At 46.2% G+C, this 17,385-nt stretch overlaps 1 protein-coding gene across 4 annotated transcripts in view; it reads right to left on the bottom strand.

The window, feature by feature from the left end:
* Positions 1–7,456: 7,456 nt before the first annotated feature.
* The window catches only part of flna (filamin A, alpha (actin binding protein 280)), a 38,900-nt gene continuing 28,971 nt past the window's right edge, over positions 7,457–17,385 (bottom strand). For all 4 annotated transcript variants that reach the window (XM_056585831.1, XM_056585847.1, XM_056585839.1 and 1 more), the window contains 14 exons: positions 17,037–17,165; positions 16,456–16,629; positions 15,992–16,153; positions 15,481–15,684; positions 14,721–14,873; positions 14,514–14,636; positions 13,354–13,620; positions 13,107–13,244; positions 12,457–12,572; positions 11,446–11,578; positions 9,586–9,762; positions 8,560–8,778; positions 8,250–8,447; positions 7,457–8,091 (listed from right to left, as the gene is read on the bottom strand). In XM_056585831.1, the coding sequence (XP_056441806.1) occupies positions 7,907–8,091; positions 8,250–8,447; positions 8,560–8,778; positions 9,586–9,762; positions 11,446–11,578; positions 12,457–12,572; positions 13,107–13,244; positions 13,354–13,620; positions 14,514–14,636; positions 14,721–14,873; positions 15,481–15,684; positions 15,992–16,153; positions 16,456–16,629; positions 17,037–17,165 (2,378 nt within the window). In that variant the 3' untranslated portion in view covers positions 7,457–7,906. The remainder of the gene's footprint in view (positions 8,092–8,249; positions 8,448–8,559; positions 8,779–9,585; positions 9,763–11,445; positions 11,579–12,456; positions 12,573–13,106; positions 13,245–13,353; positions 13,621–14,513; positions 14,637–14,720; positions 14,874–15,480; positions 15,685–15,991; positions 16,154–16,455; positions 16,630–17,036; positions 17,166–17,385) is intronic.

The following is a 17,385-nucleotide window of genomic DNA, read 5'->3' as shown; positions in this document are numbered from 1 at the left end:
CTTATGAAGCACCATGGAACGTACACATAGTGTTTGGCTCAGGGATGGAAATTAACACCCGCCACACGCCATTTGCGGGTGAATTTGTATGGTGGCGGGTGAATTGTGTCACTTCACCCGCCACTGTGTCGGGTAATACTTTCCAGTCAGGTCCGATGGAATTTGCATATTTAATACATTCGTCATACGGCGCTGCATAGTTCCACAACCATTACTGTCTACATCCGCCCCCCTTCTTCTTCTACGCCTCTCTTGCTGAACTGCGACTGTCAACATCTGGGATAATAGATAATATATGGGACTCTCTAAATCTAAATCGACGCCACTTCGACCTGGGCGGGACTTTACGTCCTACGTCACTCGCTATGGGTTTGCGCGTAGCCGTAGCCGTTTGTCTCAGGGATCTGTGCACGAACTCCCTTGCACTACAGATTACGAGCGTCAGTGTCGTACACGATGGAGGGTGGGTGACATTCCAACAGTCTGTGATGATAGGCTATATTTCTACAAATGACTTACTATTACTAGCGATTAACATGACGAAACAACATGAACTAAGCTAACATTAGACTATAGCCGTACCAGATAACGCCATACCAGCTAACCCTAACTATTTCTATTAAACTCTGAACCATTTTGCAACAGGGAACTGTGTGTTGGTGCGTCTTAATGCTTCCCACGTCTGCGTCTGCATCTTTCCCACTCCTGGCTAATAGTTTCAGCTTTTGTACTGTATATCAGAAATGATCACCCTGTACCACAATGCTGACTTGTTGATGTTTTGTGAGCACTCACGCATTTCTCTAGGTATCTTAAGTTTCCTACTGGAGTCATCAAAACTTTGGACTTTGTTATTGTAAGAAATATTGTGTTGCAAAAACACTTTGTGTCTTACCCTTAGCGTTACCCTAACCTTAACCCCAGTAACATTTCTTCATCATAAACTACAAGTTACGCAAAATGGCATGCAAACATCCAGTCCAATATGAAAGAAAAAAGCTAGCTTCATTAAGGAATCGAACCCCTTATCCCCGCGTTAATGAGTTGTTCTCTGACCACTAACCCATCAGGTGGCGTCGATTTAGAGAGTCCCGGGATGATATACCGGTAACAGCTCTCAAGTCTCACGCATTCGGCGTGAGACACACGCAATTCGGAAGAAGACGCACGCAATTCGGAAGAAGACGATGGGTGTGTCCCATAGACGTCGTCATCGTCTTGCCGTCCCCCCCCGTTCTGTGATTGGTTCCCCATCTCAGGCGAAAATCGGATCCATGGAATCCAGGCTGAATATTTGGATAAAATCCGAATTCTGATAATTTAATCCAGCATTGAAGGTTCATTTAAGAAGGTTCTCACCAGTCATTTGTTGCCTGGCTGCGGTGTCGAGTTTTCTTTTAAGTAGTTCACTAGTCGTAGCGCGCAATAATTTGCAGTGTCAGAATTCTGAAAATTTAGTCAGCATTCAGATTTCTCAGAATTCTCTGACACTGCAAATTAAAGCGCTACTACTAGCGAACTACTTTCAGCGTGACTGGAGAGAACTTCCTTAAATTAACCTTTAATGCTAGATTTGCATGAACTATATTGTGTGAATTAGTTTGGTTCTCTTTCATGGAAGCCGGAAGTGGGAGATTCCTTATTTTTTTTACAATTATTGATTTATTAGCAAATTTCTCCTACAGGGGATTGATAAAGTTCTATCTAGACTATTGAACAGAAAGAAACACTTGGTCATACTTTACACACTTTACCACAGCATTGGCCTACTGAATGGTACAGATATATATTCAGCATTGGACTGAATGCCACATAAATATAAGATTATGTTTTTGCACGTTTGCAACGTTTAAAAGTTCAGGGTATAAAGTTCAAGCATATGCCTCTACTTGTATTGCTTAAGGCGATAGCCTTTTGAGGCAGTGTTTTTTCTGAATATTAGTGTTAAGGGCCAATAATGTGTCTGTGGACACATTTCTATGCAGTCAGATGTAAATATAAAAAAACAAATTGACTTATGATGGTTTAGCCATGCATGTTTTTTTATTGTTAATATGTCAATTTGTTTTTTATTGAAAATACTTTGTATAGATGAATTATCCCCAAACTTGTCATTTAAATCTACCTGCCACAGTGGCTGGTGGGCAAAAAAGTTACAAAAAAAAGGTATAATTGACAGCTAGCTAATGTAAACGGTCACCCAGTGGGTATGGGTCACCAACTAATAGTTTGTTTATCAAATCATATGTTAAGAGTTTTATGTTTAAAAGTCTGGATGATTAAAAAAAGAAAGAGAAGTGACGACGTGGCTATCAGGGGGCGATTGGGTAAAGTAAGGGGGAGGGGAGGTGGTTCTCTTTGCATGAGGTAGAGTTGTGTCTGCATTTCAAGCGCAAAACACAATAATTAGCTTTAAAGGTTTTAGCAGTCCGTCTTTTTTAGTCAAGTATTACACAATTGAGATCCAAAATATTATGCATTCCAATCAAACATAGTTATTCTATTTAGAGCAAGATAAATAAATAACAAGATATCAGAAATGTATCAGAGTGGGATTGGATTAAACTGATTTATTTGACATTTAAAAAGAATCAAATGTCCATTTTTGCAAAATGGATAAATCGGTTTACACCGGTTTACCATCAATGTAAAAGGACCTTTACTTGTAAGCTATGACCTAATTCCACAATAAACAGCTAAATACAATTTATAAATCTATCAAAGATCCTCATCACTTGGCTACTCAATGCGGTTGTAGACGTTCATCATTTTAGAAGTACCTACTGGCACCTCACACAATACAGGCCAGTACAGGATACCTCATACAATACAGGCCAGTACAGGATACCTCATACAATACAGGCCAGTACAGGATACCTCATACAATACAGGCCAGTACAGGATACCTCATACAATACAGGCCAGTACAGGATACCTCATACAATACAGGCCAGTACAGGACACCTCACACAATACAGGCTAGTCCAGGACACCTCACACAATACAGGCCAGGACACCTCACACAATACAGGCCAGGAAAGGACACCTCACACAATACAGGCCTGGACACCTCACACAATACAGGCTAGTCCAGGACACCTCACACAATACAGGCTAGTCCAGGACACCTCACACAATACAGGCTAGTCCAGGACACCTCACACAATACAGGCCTGGACACCTCACACAATACAGGCCTGGACACCTCACACAATACAGGCTAGTCCAGGACACCTCACACAATACAGGCCAGGGAAAGTCACCTTAAACAATACAGGACATCTTACACATTACAATGCAGGCAAGTACAAGACACCTTCCAAAATACAGGCCAGTACAGGACACCTTAAACAATACAGGACACCTTCCACAATACATGCCAGTACAGGACACCTTCAATAATACAGGCCAGTACAGGATACCTTAAACAATACAGGACACCTTACACATTACAATACAGGCCAGGAAAGGAAACCTCACACAATACAGGCCAATACTGGACACTTTACACATTACAATACAGGCCACGAAAGGACACCTTCCACAATACAGGCCAGTACAGGACACCTTTCACAATACAGGCCAGTACAGAATATATAGTTCAGATGGAAATAATAATCCAGCCATAGTTCAGTTGGAAGCACACATTCTTCAAATTGTATTTGTTTTGACGAGTGCTGTACGAGTTCGCCAAACGTATTTGTAAGGAATCGCAGATTTGACACTATGATTATAAATATTGAGATATTTGTTGACAATTGAATGTGCAAATGGGCGGTGATGTATTTATTCTTAAATAAATGTACCATTTGAGAATAAGTGACCATTTGAAAATGAAAACCGTTTTACAAAGTATATCGTACAAATTATTCATGTGTTATTTTTTACTCAAATGTTCGAAGTTATTAAAGGCTCGAAAAATGTTTACGAATGGTAGTTTTCTCCAGGCTGCGCACCCTGCCTCGAGAGCAGTTTACCCTTCAAAGAGCTTTATTTCATTTTCCTGACAAATCTTCAAAAAGTTGTAAAAGCAATGAATTGGTGACACCAGTCACTTTTGCAGATGGACAGTCAGACTCATGAGTCAACGTGGTAAGCAGCCTCCTACTTCCTCTATGTAGGTCTTGTCAGTCTCCTATACCTTCCTCTCCGTAGGTCTTGCCATTCTCCTACCTTCCTCTCTGTAGGTCTTGTCAGACTCCTACCTTCCTCTCTGTAGGAGGTCTTGTCAGACTCCTACCTTCCTCTCTGTAGTAGGTCTTGTCAGTCTCCTACCTTCCTCTCTGTAGTAGGTCTTGTCAGTCTCCTACCTTGTCAGATGGTGTTTCTGACTTGTTGTCCATGGAAGCCATCTGCTTTTTTTCATGCAGACTTCAAGTAGAACCTTTGGCAAAAGTACATTAGAATTGTCTTACTATTATAAACGTCCTCTCTGCCTTTACTGGGCTAATCTATGATCCAGACGTCCGACAAATTGATATCCAAACTTCTATATTCTTCTGAAGAATAAGTCATTTGCGGGTGCAAGATAGAGATTTCAGAAAAATATTGACTGTCTACTAGACAGGTTAAACTTTTATTCAATAAAGTGTGTCAGGATGTTGGTGTCGGACCGTAAGTTTTAGCTCCCACCTGCTACAGGAGGAGCTTAATTCACCTTTGCCTGCCGAGTTTGGCTTTGTTCCCCAAGGAGCGATACAACAATGTAAAGAAAAGACGATGCTATTGTTTTATTGAACAACGCTCATCTGGATGCGAGATGAAGGGTCAATTTCCTTATGTTGGTTTCCAGTAGAGGACCACGTCTTCAAAACCCAGCCCCCAGCAAAATGATTGGCCGAAAAACATTTGAGGCGGCAGAAAATAAAACTGAAAATGTTCCCCCAGAGTGAGCTTGTCTGTTATCAGTCTTCAGTCTGCCATGTGAGACTAGCACTGGGCACAAGGCAGTATTAATTCAATCAAATTCAAATTTCATTCAAATTCAATGAATTGACCTATGCAGCTGGCTGATCTCTGTGTCCGCCTTCCCGCTCAGCGACATCTGGACAGAGATACTGTGGGTAGAGGGAAGGATGGCTGCATTTAAAAAGCATTAAAAAAGTCCTAGTAGGCTGACCCAACTCTGTCAAAGTGATCAATGTTACGGATATGGTTGTTTGAGTTGAGATCAATATTATATGGCGACGCTGGTTCAACTGGTAATGAAATGTAGAAGTGAATCAGTAAGTAGACATTCCTGGTTTATCACAGACTGGAACATTAATCCAACTCCAAGGTAGGAAAACTAGAATAATGTAAACTAACGTTAGTAGTTTTACTATTAATGTCACCTTGGTCCACCACCTTACAGCTACTGAAGGTACTCGACCATTGGACGTAACTCCTGGATGAAGGATCAAGCATTGATATTCTGTATCTCGACTTCCAGAAGGCCTTCAACGCTGTCCCGATACAGAAGGTGATCCAGAAACCTACGTAATCAAAGGAAAGGTGCTAAAGTGGATCAAGACATTGTCTCACCGGAGGAAGACAGCGGGTTGTAGTGAACGAAATGTGGCCTTGCAGCTGGATTGAGCTACTGAGCGGCATCCCACAAGGAAGTGTTCTAGGACCGTTACTATTCATAGTATTCATCAACAACCTGCCAGACATCATCTTGAGCTTCGCAGTGCTCTTTGCAGACGATACCAAGGTAATCGCCGTTCAATGAAATGGACGACCACATCAGACTTCAGGAGGATCTTGAGCGACTGTCTCAATGGTCACAAATATGGCAACTATCCTTCAATATTGAGTAATGTAAGGTAATGCACTGCAGACACAACAACCCTGAGCACAGCTACACCATGGGGGGAAAACCTGCAGGAACTCCAGGTGGTAACCGAAGAAAAAGACTGGGAAACCGACTACCTGTGCAGGGATAATTAGCAAAGACAGATTCACACCAGAAAATGTACCCAAGCAATAGTACCAATAGTTAAGGTGGGATAAAAATGGCAATCATTACAAGAGCCTGATAAGCTTCCAGTGAGTAGTAACTCTGATCGTTTCGTGTCTTTGCTTCGCTTTCGCTGTTTTATCAAACGAAAAAAGGAGCACATTTTAGAATTCATTTATCTTATCTTCACTTAACTACGAAACCTGGACGCACCATGAGGGCGCGACGTAACGAGGGGCGGGGCCAACATCTGGCCACGCTCAATGAGGGCGCGTGCGACACCTTGAGAAATAGCGCGCCCACGTCAGGGTGACTGCGCCGTTTTTTGATTTAAGCCAATTCCAATAATTTCAAATCCAATTCTTATTTTGATATAGATGTTAAGTTGTCTTTACATCATTAAATTCCAACTGGTGGTGCCATTAGTGTTACACATTTGACCTTTTATGGTTTCCTATAAAGTATATATACATTTCTTTTTTTTCGCTTGCTTTAGCAATGTCAACTTCAATTTTCACAAATTGAATGAAGCCCAACACCAGAATAAGTATATCTATATTTCACACGTAATCAACAGTGAAAACAAAACCATATTGTACACAATAAAAAGTTTTTATGAAACTGGGTTAATCCTATGTATAAATGTGTTTAATGAAATGTATATATATTTTTACAAATAAACGATTGACAAAAATACGTAGACAACTTTATTGTTTATCAAAATACTGTCTTACAAACACTTTAAAAGCCCATTATTTTTTCAAGACGATTCAATTAGTTTTTCAAAAATACTGAGTACACACAAAGCCAAAGAAAAAGGGCGTGGCAGCGGAATGGGTGCAGGAAAAACTAAGCTACATTTGTTCTCATTTCTTGTTAAGGTCCCTCTCTTCAGTTGATTCAATTTCACAACAAATATTCTCCTGCAAAGCCCCTCTCTAGAAATGTCCCTTCTGTTGTACCCAAACCAACATGTCTGTATGAAACAGTAAGACATGGAAAGCCTTCAACTTTCTTATTTCCGCTCAGTTCATCTAGTCTTTAGGTGTTTCCATTCCCTGTGTGCGAGCTGTACAACAAGGCAGCATAGAATACTTCTGGATCCTGTGAGAAAGAACATCCTGAAACCTAATCAGTGTCAGGCAGGTGTAGGAAGCATAAGGCCTGGACGCTACTCTAAACACTTTGTTGTCCTCAGAACCTCGGCTCCAGCCAGCGACATGGAGAGCCACACCCCTGCGCTCCACGCAATACTTTACACACACCCTTCCTTTGCCAGTAGACCTTTTCTCAATCTTATCATGAGTTAAAGTTTCAAAATAGGAGTGCCTAAATGGATCACACTAGCAGCAGATTAAACATGAGGGAGCAAGTTGGCAAGCATTACAATCAACACACTGACTGGATTCAGGCCACCACTGTATTTACTAAACCACAGTGCTAGGAATAACCATTGACATTGTCCATGTTTGAACACGTGACGACATGGGGACATGATTTGGATAGGGATGTAGAGGATGATAGAGGTGCCACATGTAGTGGTAATATTCAGTGTGAAAGGATACCTTTTTTTCTTAAAAAAAACAAAAATGGCAGTAGGGGATATCTGAATTCCAAATATTTAGATTAGGCGCGTTCCGACTGAGGGACTTCTTGGAAAGCGGCTCAGTGTTTTGGCTACGCCCAATCACTGAGTTCCCCTCGCCGTACAGGAACCTTTGTAGCGGCTACGCAACGCTCAAAACAGACGACGCATCACCTGAACGCGCCTTTTTTTGCTGAACAGCAAACACTGAATTTGTGCAAACCACGACACAGGCGAGTTTGACGAAACTGGAAATCCTGGTATTTCAACGATAACACAAGAGGCAAAGAATTTGTAAACAGCAATATCACAGGCAATGATAGTTATATAATATAATTAAGGATTTCAGTTGCTGGGAATGAGTGGTGCAGTGGGTGGTGTCAGACGGTGATGTGGTAGGGGCTGCCGGGGATGTGGTCGTCTCCCCACTTGACCACCAGGATGTACTCCCCCTTGTCCTTCAGCTGGTAGCTGACGTTGTACATCCGGTTACCCAGATGCTTGACCAGGATCTCCTCACAGGGCACCTTGGGGCCGTCCACCCCGACCAGAAGCATGTTCCGCCCTGGGGAGGGAGAGGGGTTAAAGCTCAAAGACGGGACATGCACAAACGCATTCAACAGGAAAAACATCATCCCAAAACGAACAGTCCTACGTTCTTCTGCTTCAAGAGAAGGGACAGCGGGACTGGGTCTGCACCCGGTCAGGTCCTAGCATGTGTACCTGCTTTGCTGCAGTCCACACTGAAGCTGTTCTTCTGTCCGACGTAGGCCTTGGTGAGCCCGACGCCCTTGGCCACCACCTTGGTGGCGTCCGATTTAGGGGGGACCCCCTGCTGGGTGCCACTGATGGCGCGGGTCACGGGGTCCACCATCACGGAGGAGGTCTCATGCATGCTGTGACTGGACACCAACTTGGAACCTGGAGCATGGGAGTGGGAGAGGGCCGACGTCAGGAGGAGTGGAGAGCTCAGACCTCCCTACTTGGGAGCAGTCCACGTTCAGCGACATTAACAACCAGTGCGAGTCCTAACCGGTGATCTTGGCCTTGAAGGGGCTGCCTCCGATGTGGTAGGGCCCGCCGTATTTGATGGAGATGAGATAGTTGCCAGGGGCCATGGGGGTGTAGGTCACCCGGTAGCCCTCTGAACACTCCACACAGTCCATCTTCACCTTGGAGGGCCCGTCGATCGTCACCGCCAAGGCCCCGGGGCCCGCGTTGCTGGTGTTCACCACAAATTCACAAGCAGTGCCTGGAAAAAAAAGTAGAAACATGGATAGTTCAATAATGGAGCATGTTAAGTCACGCACAGTTTTGAGACAAACTGATCAATAAAGTATAGTTCCAATAATGTAGAATATAGTCAATAATGTGTACCTCAACGTCATTCTGTTTTTTTTGCAAAGTACTTATAAGATTAGTCGTTTTGTTTCTACAAATCGTATTGTATTAGGCGCCTATTTTTGTTTGTCTATTATTATTAAAACAAAATTTGGGGCTTTTCGACCTGGACCCTATTTGCTGATTAGCTCATTTTGTGTTGAAGGGAATTCCATTAATCAGCTAAGTATTCAGCCAGAACGGTGCAGCCATAATCGGCAAAAAAACAGGCTGCAATGTAATCTTTTAAGGCAATAAGGCCCGTCAACGCCCTTCATTTAAAAGAGCTACACCACTGATGGGCTCAGATGATATCAACATTATGGAAAAAGGATCCCTTCAGAGAAATACAACTTTCAGCTTGATCTGGTCTGTTAGTTATTGTGTCCAACCAAGTCTCACCCAATGAGCAGAGCTGAGAGCAGTTTGAGGGGTTGGACTACTATGGAAGCTTATGATTATCTAAAGATTCAGGGAAGGAGAGTTGAGCGAAGCCTTTCCTCCAGCCAGACACTGTTGGTCCCAATAACAAACGGGATTACGCAAAAAGCTAAAGCAACCAGTTAGACCCGTGTTGGTCCCTCATTGTGAGCAGGCTGAGGGCCCGGTAGGAGCCCGGTAGCAGCCCGGTAGGAGCCCGGTAGGAGCCCGGTAGGAGCCCGGTAAGAGCCCGTCTCACCTGTGGTGCCCCCCTCGAGGCCGGCTCCGTAGGCCGACACCATGCCCGGGTCTCCGGCCTGCCCCGTCTCCCCCACGCGGATCTTGAAGGGACTGCCGGGGATGTGGCTGCCGTTGAACTTGACGTCGATGAGATACAGGCCGTTCTCTCTGGGGATAAACCGCACTGCGTACTTATCTGGTAACGGAGAAGAGGAGAAGGGGCTGTCGTTGGTAGTTCTGCACACCAAACGCCTCAGGTTCATTGGAGACCCCACGACCAGGTCACAGAAAGTCAGGGTGGGGGGTCGTTCAGAGAAAGTATGCATGTTGAGTCTTATTAAATGTTGCGCAACCTTCATTGGTTAACTTTTTACATCACAACAGACGGCCAACCTGAACACCAAATATGCACACACGGGACCACTGGAACAAGGCTTACAGCCTCATAAGACACACACTGAGCAGACTTGGAGCCAATGAGAACACCATAGCCAACAAGGCCTCTACTTTGGCATTGGGGCCATTATTCAAATATTGATATTCTGTTTTGAGACCTACCTGACCAAGTGCCAAATAATCGTCATGACGATGCATCGCGATTCTAATTTTCACGATCTACTGCATCGATTGTTGACGCCAAGAATCGATTATTAATTTTAAAAAAATGAATAATTAATTTTTTTTTTTTTTTTTTATATACGGTAGTTTTATAAAGCCTAATCACTTTTTGTGGCATCAGTTTGTCCTCTTATGTTTATGAAATGATATTGTTGTTATAATGGCAGCTACTTCCAAAAGGGGAAATGTTTGAATGTTTTCATTTCATTGGTTTAAAGGACCACTGAGGCCATGTAAACGGCACTGATTATCCTTATTTTGTTATTTTAAGTTTTATAGATCCTTAGCACTTCTTGTCAGTGTATCCAGTAATAGTCGTTTCAATAAATACAGCTATGTATGAATTGAGTTGCTTTGAGTTATCAATTGAACACACTATCCAGATCATACACAGCCAGTCAGCCACTGGTAATGGCTTAATTTTTTTTTAAGTGTTCAGTGAAAATTCGCAATGCATCGCAATGCATCGCAATAATTCAAGTATCGCGATGCATCGTGATAGAATCGCATCGTGGCATGTGAATCGTGATACGAATCGAATCGTGACTTCTTTGGCAATACCCACCCCTATGACCAACCATCAGAGCTTTACATTCGCTAACAATGTGCTGTGAATCAAATACACAGAAACACATCCAACAGGCTCAAATGAAATCAAATGTCTTCAAAAAAAGAAGGTGGCTGGATGTTTGATAGCCTCTTCTCTCAGAGAATAAGCCCCCCAGCACCCCCACTCTCGGCGTCCCTGGCCTGACTTTCTAAAATTCATGCCGTAGCCACTTTCAGATCAAATTCAATGAATTGATTGAAAGCAAATGAGAAAGGGACCAAATTGTACGGATCAGTATTTTGCTGGCCATGTCAATATCCGTCTGGATTTGCAGCCCTTAGTGATGCTATGAAAAGAAAAACAAATGTCCACATGCAAATGGTTACTATACTATACACAGCTCTTCTAATCACAGGCAGATACACCTGTCAATCAGGGTAGTGGTTCAGCAACAAGAAAACAGAAGCCCCCCGTTTCTTGCAGGGGAACCACCGGGTATACCTATCTGTTTACAAGATACGTGCACCACGTTTTATATGCAATACATTTCCATTTGTAGAATTCATTATAATCTTTCCATTATTTGACATGAACAAAGCATTCATTTCACTCACCGAACACTTTCTGGGAAAGAAGTACGAAACCGAAACTAAAAAGCATGTTGCATAATGAACCCCTTTAACCACACACCAGCCTGTAACCGCGGGTTACCTTGGTCGATCTCGGTGACGCAGCACTCCTCCAGCGCTCCGGACGGGCTGTGGACCTTGGCGTCGATCACGCCCTTGGCGCCGTTCAGGCTGACGGCGAACGACGCCGGCTGGTTCACCTTCAGGCCCGACTCCTGCTCGACAACACACACTCACACGCTGAACACTAGCACACCCAGACCTCAGAGCGCCTCCACACATCAGAGACTCAACCTCAGAGCAAATGCACCACTGAAACAGGGCCGAGGTTACAGAGACAACGTTCCTTACCTTGCGGTCGCTAGCGGGGCTAAAGAGGAGGGCTGGTAGAGAGAGAAAGCCTAAGGAAAGGTTTCAAACATTCTCAGGAAACTATGGAAAAATACGCAAAGTTCTTGTGTGTATGTTGTAACTGCATGTTGACACCATAGGGCCTGTGTGTATAAGGAGTATAGAGTTGTGTGTGTGCGTGTTATTACAAGCAGGAGTGATGGTGTGTATCGATACTGCGTGGACAGTTGAGAAGAAGAAAAAAATGAAGAAACAGCCCATGTTAGACCTCTTTAACCCTGTAGCGCCTGGCTGCTTGATTAAGACGGTCTGTTGCCAGCCTTTAGAACGCGGCACGAGAAACACACACAGTCCTTCAATATCCCAGAAGCCTTTTCACCTCCCAACAATGCAGCAGCAGCAGCTCGTTTCTGTAGTCCCCCAAACCCTTTGGATGCACCATCATAATCATAATAATCATAATTATAATAATAATTATGACAATTAAGATAATAGTCATGTATCCGCCATGCCTAATACTACCCTGAAGTCAATTTAAACCAGCCCTGAGGCATCTGCTTCAGGGCTTTGGCTCCCTCTCTCCGTGTACTGATGTTCTGGGGACCCATCTCAAGCCCTAGACGTTAGCCTAGCCCCCCGATGACTCCGCTCGGAGCTCCCTGCTCCAGCTGCTGCACTGTAGGTGGTTCGTTGCGGCCCGGCTGTGCGCTCTTGGACATGTGTGTGTGTCTCAGAGCCTCACCTGAAGACTGGCAACAGTGAGGCGGCGGGCGTCGTCCGAGGGCGAGGCCACAGGCACCACAAAGGGGCTGTCGGGGATGTGCTCGTCGTTGAAGCGGATGGACACCTCGTAGTCACCTGCAGGGGGCGCCAGAGTGGTAAAGAACCCGGACCGCTCATGACATCAAACGGCGCAGATGGGGGCGTTACATCTTGTATACACTCATCTCTTTCCTTCCTAAAAAAACTCTCCTTCCCTTGTTGCTGCAGTCCAACTAGTCTGATGCCAAGTTCAAGTGGAAAGGTGTTCACACTCAACTCAAACCAGAATCAATATTGTAAATAAGAAACCGTTCTTAATGTTTTATCTGGAAAAAAAAAAAAGGTAAAAAAAGAAAATGGTTAATCTTTCTTCAGTTGTTACTCAAGTTACATCTTGAGTAAGCTTAATACTTTCAGAGATGTTTCAGGGCCAATCAGATGTTATCTCTAATGCCTGAGGCCATGAATACAGAGCAGTAGCATTGAGGGGTGTGGATCCATAAGCCAAAGGAGATGCCACCAACAGTGATGTTAAGGACAGTGAACGATCGTAGGAATGACGTCAGGCCCCAGGAACACAGGACGAGACATGACCCCCGCAGAGCCTGCTGACTGGGCTTCAGCTCTCACCAGGTTCCTGCACGATGTAGGACACTCCGCTCGACCCGTCTTTGCGGTCCTCGAAGGCGATCTCCGCCTTGCTGGGCCCCTCCACCGCGATGCTGAGCCCCCCGGCGCCCGCCTCTCTGGTCCAGATGCTGAACTCGGCTGCACACACACACACAAACACACACACGTCACCGTTATGTCACCGTCACTGCATGACTGGCACTGAGGCTGATCCTGTCATCTATCGAGCACACACACACACACACACCTGGTACCCCAGCCTCGGCTCGCTCCAGACCCGGGCCCCCGGCCCGCACCTTGTGGGCGCCCCCCTCTCCCAGGGGCCCCACGGTGAACTGGAAGGGGCTGCCGGGCACGTGGGAGCCGTTGTACTTGACGCACACCGTGTGCACGCCGGTCTCCGTGGGCACGAAGCGGATGCAGTAGGTGTTGTTCTCCCCCTCCATGATGTCCGCCTTGTGCACCTGTCCCGAGGGACTGGTCACCTGCGCCGTCATGTCGGCTATGCTGATCTCTGGGGGGAGAGGAGGCACCCGGACACAGGGGTCACTCAATGGGCGTCGGTCACGCAGCAAACACCGGTTCTTATTAAAGGTCCCACGGCATGAACATTTCACTTCATGAGGTTTTTCTACCTTCAATATGAGGCTAGAAAGGGCGTTAGGTGTAAAGCGAGCGCTAGGTATCCTGCTCCTCTTTCGAAAGGGCTGCTCTGATTTCAAATGTGGCCCCATATGTCGCCATAAGGGGCCAGGTTACCTCCCCTTTCGCTGCCTTGCCCGCCCAGAGAATTTGGCCCGCCAATGAGACAATGAGCTACGATCGTGCGAGCGCCACATGCGTGTTACAGCGTGTGAATACACACACTGTAACGCAAGTGTTGTACTCTTCTTTGTTATTTGGATAACCTTTCTGCTGTTGGTGTATTGGCGCATAACACGTCGGGTTCTCTGGGGATCTTTAACTGGACATGAATCGCAATGGAATCAAACCTGACATGTTTTCTGGTATGTTTTAAATGTCAAATGCGCAGATAATAAACGTGATTTAGTAGATACATTTTTTAGCAGAGCGAATTACAAGTTTGGCTGAGAGCAATATAATCATAATTTGAGCTGCTACAAAACATTGTCTGTTTAACCTAAATTAAAAACAACTTTAAATTATCTTGCAAGTAGACGTAACAATCGGCCACAACCACCAGTTATCCGTCTACCATCCCAGACCACTAGAGCTAGAGAACCACTAGAGAATTCAAACCTGCAAAAGGTTTGATTGGTCAAGTCAATGGATGGTTGGTCGTTACATTTACATTTAAGGCTTTTAGCAGACGCTTTTATCCAAACAGCAGTCCTCCAATAGCACGCATCGGAGCAGGGCGTCTCTTAACACGGACTGAGAGCTGACCTGGGATCTTGAGGCTGAGGTCACACTGGCTGCCCACGTTGGCTACCGATGCCGCTCTCCTCTTCCTCGTGATGCTCTCCTTCATCCGGCCCTCGCCCGTCACCTTGACTGTGAACGCACTTCCTACACACGCCAAAGAGAAAGGGGTTCAGGCTCATGGAGACGTGCTACGGGGGTCTTCATGGGGGTTGTGGGGTGGAGGCCTACCTGGAACATGCTGGTCTGCGAACTTGATGTTGATGATGTAGTTCCCCGGCTCGGTGGGGCAGTAGGTCACCTTGCAGGTCCCGTCCTCCTGGTCCTCCGTGTTGATGTCCACCTTACTGGGGCCCTCGATGGACAGACTCAGACCCCCGTAGCCTAACACACACACACACACACACACACACACACACACACACACACACACACACACACAATGAACCACTTCTCATAGTACATGACCAACCCTCCCACAGATGTTGCTGTCTAGGCTGAAGTCATTCAAAACAGCTTGCGCTTGAAGTTATTTACATTGAAGGCAGCCCACTGGCAAATAAAATGACCCCAAAGATGTGATGCCATTCACACATGAAATCCTCCTAGCCTATACACAGAAACCACAAGTAAGTGTTTTAACAAAGAGAGTCCTAAATGAGGCTTGTGTTTGAGATGCAGCCACTGAACCGGCCCAGTGGAAGCTGCTTCCAACCACTGGTCTCAATGGTTTGAATTACTTCTGAACAATGATGACTTTATACATTCTTTCAGATAGTGTACTTTGGTGCAACTTAAATAAATAATAAATGAGGGTATAAAGATGGCAAATGGCAAAACCCTGCTAGAAGACCTGTAAATAAAAGGACACACACACACACACACACACACACACACACACACACACACACACACACACACACACACACACACACACACACACACACACACACACACACACACACACACACACACACACACACACACACACCTGCGTTGCGAGTGTCGATGATGAACTGGGCGGGCTCGAAGGTGCGGGCCTCGCTCAGGCCCTGGCCGCTGACGCGCACGCGGCTGGCGTCGCCGATCTCCGACTGGCTGATCATCACGGCGATGGGGCTGCTCGGGATGTGGCGGCCGTTCTTCTTGATGTTCACCAGGTGCTCGCCGATCTCCTTGGGGAAGAACGAGATGCCTGGCGGGGAAGGACGGGAACCACTGCTTTAAAAGAAGAACTCGATCTATTGCTCTAACAGGAACAGAGTAGCCTGGCCCATCCGTCACAGTGTCGGACCGACGACAATACAGTCTGAAGGAGGTCTGTTCAGATCAAACAGAACACCACCTCCAACGCAGAAACATTTAGTGGCACTAAGGAGCCGACCGCGAGCCAACAATGCAAGTATAGGACATCAAACATACACGGGTACTAGTCTGCCCCCTTTACTGGTCATGGATACCTCCTCCTCCCTTGCACCGTGGTAGCCGTGGGTTACACTCACCAACGTGTCCGTCACGGAGCATCTTCAGCAGGCAGGGCTCCTCGCGGCCAGAGGGCGTGGTCAGAGATGCCGTCAGCTGACTCAGGTCCAGGTCGCCGATGTCCAACGGGATGTCAGCGGACGAGCCCACCTTCAGTTGAGACATCCTCAAGGAATCGTCACCTAGGATACACGGAGGGAGGGGGGGGGTGAAGAACAGGCATGGCGTCAGCAAGCGCGAGAAGATGGTTCTTCTCTCCTTGACCGAGGTTCTCTGGCCTCTCACAGTCTCTTAAAGTGCACTTCTCAAAATGTATTTGATTGTCAACCGTCTCGTCACCCCTCTCTGCTACTTAATTTATATTCTTTAACATGTTTCAAAAGGGGTTAAAGTGTCATTGAGCATCTATAAAAGCTCAATAAACAAAAGGATTAAGGGTCCAATGGTTCTGCCTCCAGAGCAGCGGTCTTCCAGAAGCCCTTACCAGTGATCCTGGCGGCGAAGGGGCTCCCGGGGATGTGCTTGTCGTTGTACTTCACCAGGATGCTGTAGTCTCCCGGCAGGACGGGCAGGTAGGACACAGTGCAGGTCCCGTCCTGGTTGTCCACGCAGCTGATGTCTGCCTTGGATGGCCCCTCGATGGCCAGGGACAGCCCACCTGGAGAGGCCAACACACCGCTCAGAGGGGGGGTCGCTTTCTATTCAGGGTTTCTAGGGTCTTTCGCCGTTTCATGTCCCCCCCAACGCCACCATCAAACCTTTCCTTCAGAAATTGTTGATGCTTTATTACAGAGTGAGATAGAGAGGAAGGTATCGGAGATAGTGGGAAGGACATGCAGCAAATGACCACGGGCAGGAATCAAACCCGGGTCTTTGCGATCTGGACTGAGCCTATGTGGTACCCGCGCTACCAGATGAGCCCAGTATGACGGTATCTATAGGGAAGCCCACAGTGAGCAGAAGAAGTGCGTGGGGTTCTACGATAACCCGAGTTGGCCTTGGGGAGAGCGGCTACGGTAGACGTGGTGAAACACAGGAGAACACATGAAGACACCGCGGGCCTACCCTCTCCTGCGTCCTTGGTGTTGACCGTGAAGACGGCGGGCTTGTTGACCGTCCCGTGGATGAGGCCCGGGCCGTAGGCACTGACGTTACCGCTGTTCATGTAGTCGACGTAGAACTGCAGCGGGCTCCCTGGGAGGGGGGGGGGGGGGGGGGGGGGAGAGAGTAACAGAGTGACAGAGTAAGCAAGAGAAAGACTTTTGCTCTTTTTGACTGGCCTCCTGTCATTATTGCCTTTCCTGTACCAACGCTGGTAACTGCCAAGATACACAATAAGATGCCGGATTTCACCGCCACAGGTTAAGGATCATAGGAGCACGTTCCTTTCCAGTCTTTTATCTCTATTTGAAGG

This window comes from Gadus chalcogrammus, chromosome 1 (genome assembly GCF_026213295.1).
Source record: "Gadus chalcogrammus isolate NIFS_2021 chromosome 1, NIFS_Gcha_1.0, whole genome shotgun sequence".
NCBI classification, from domain to species: Eukaryota; Metazoa; Chordata; class Actinopteri; order Gadiformes; family Gadidae; genus Gadus; species Gadus chalcogrammus.
Note: the sequence above shows the minus strand (reverse complement) of the source record. Positions and strands in the feature narration are given on the sequence as shown.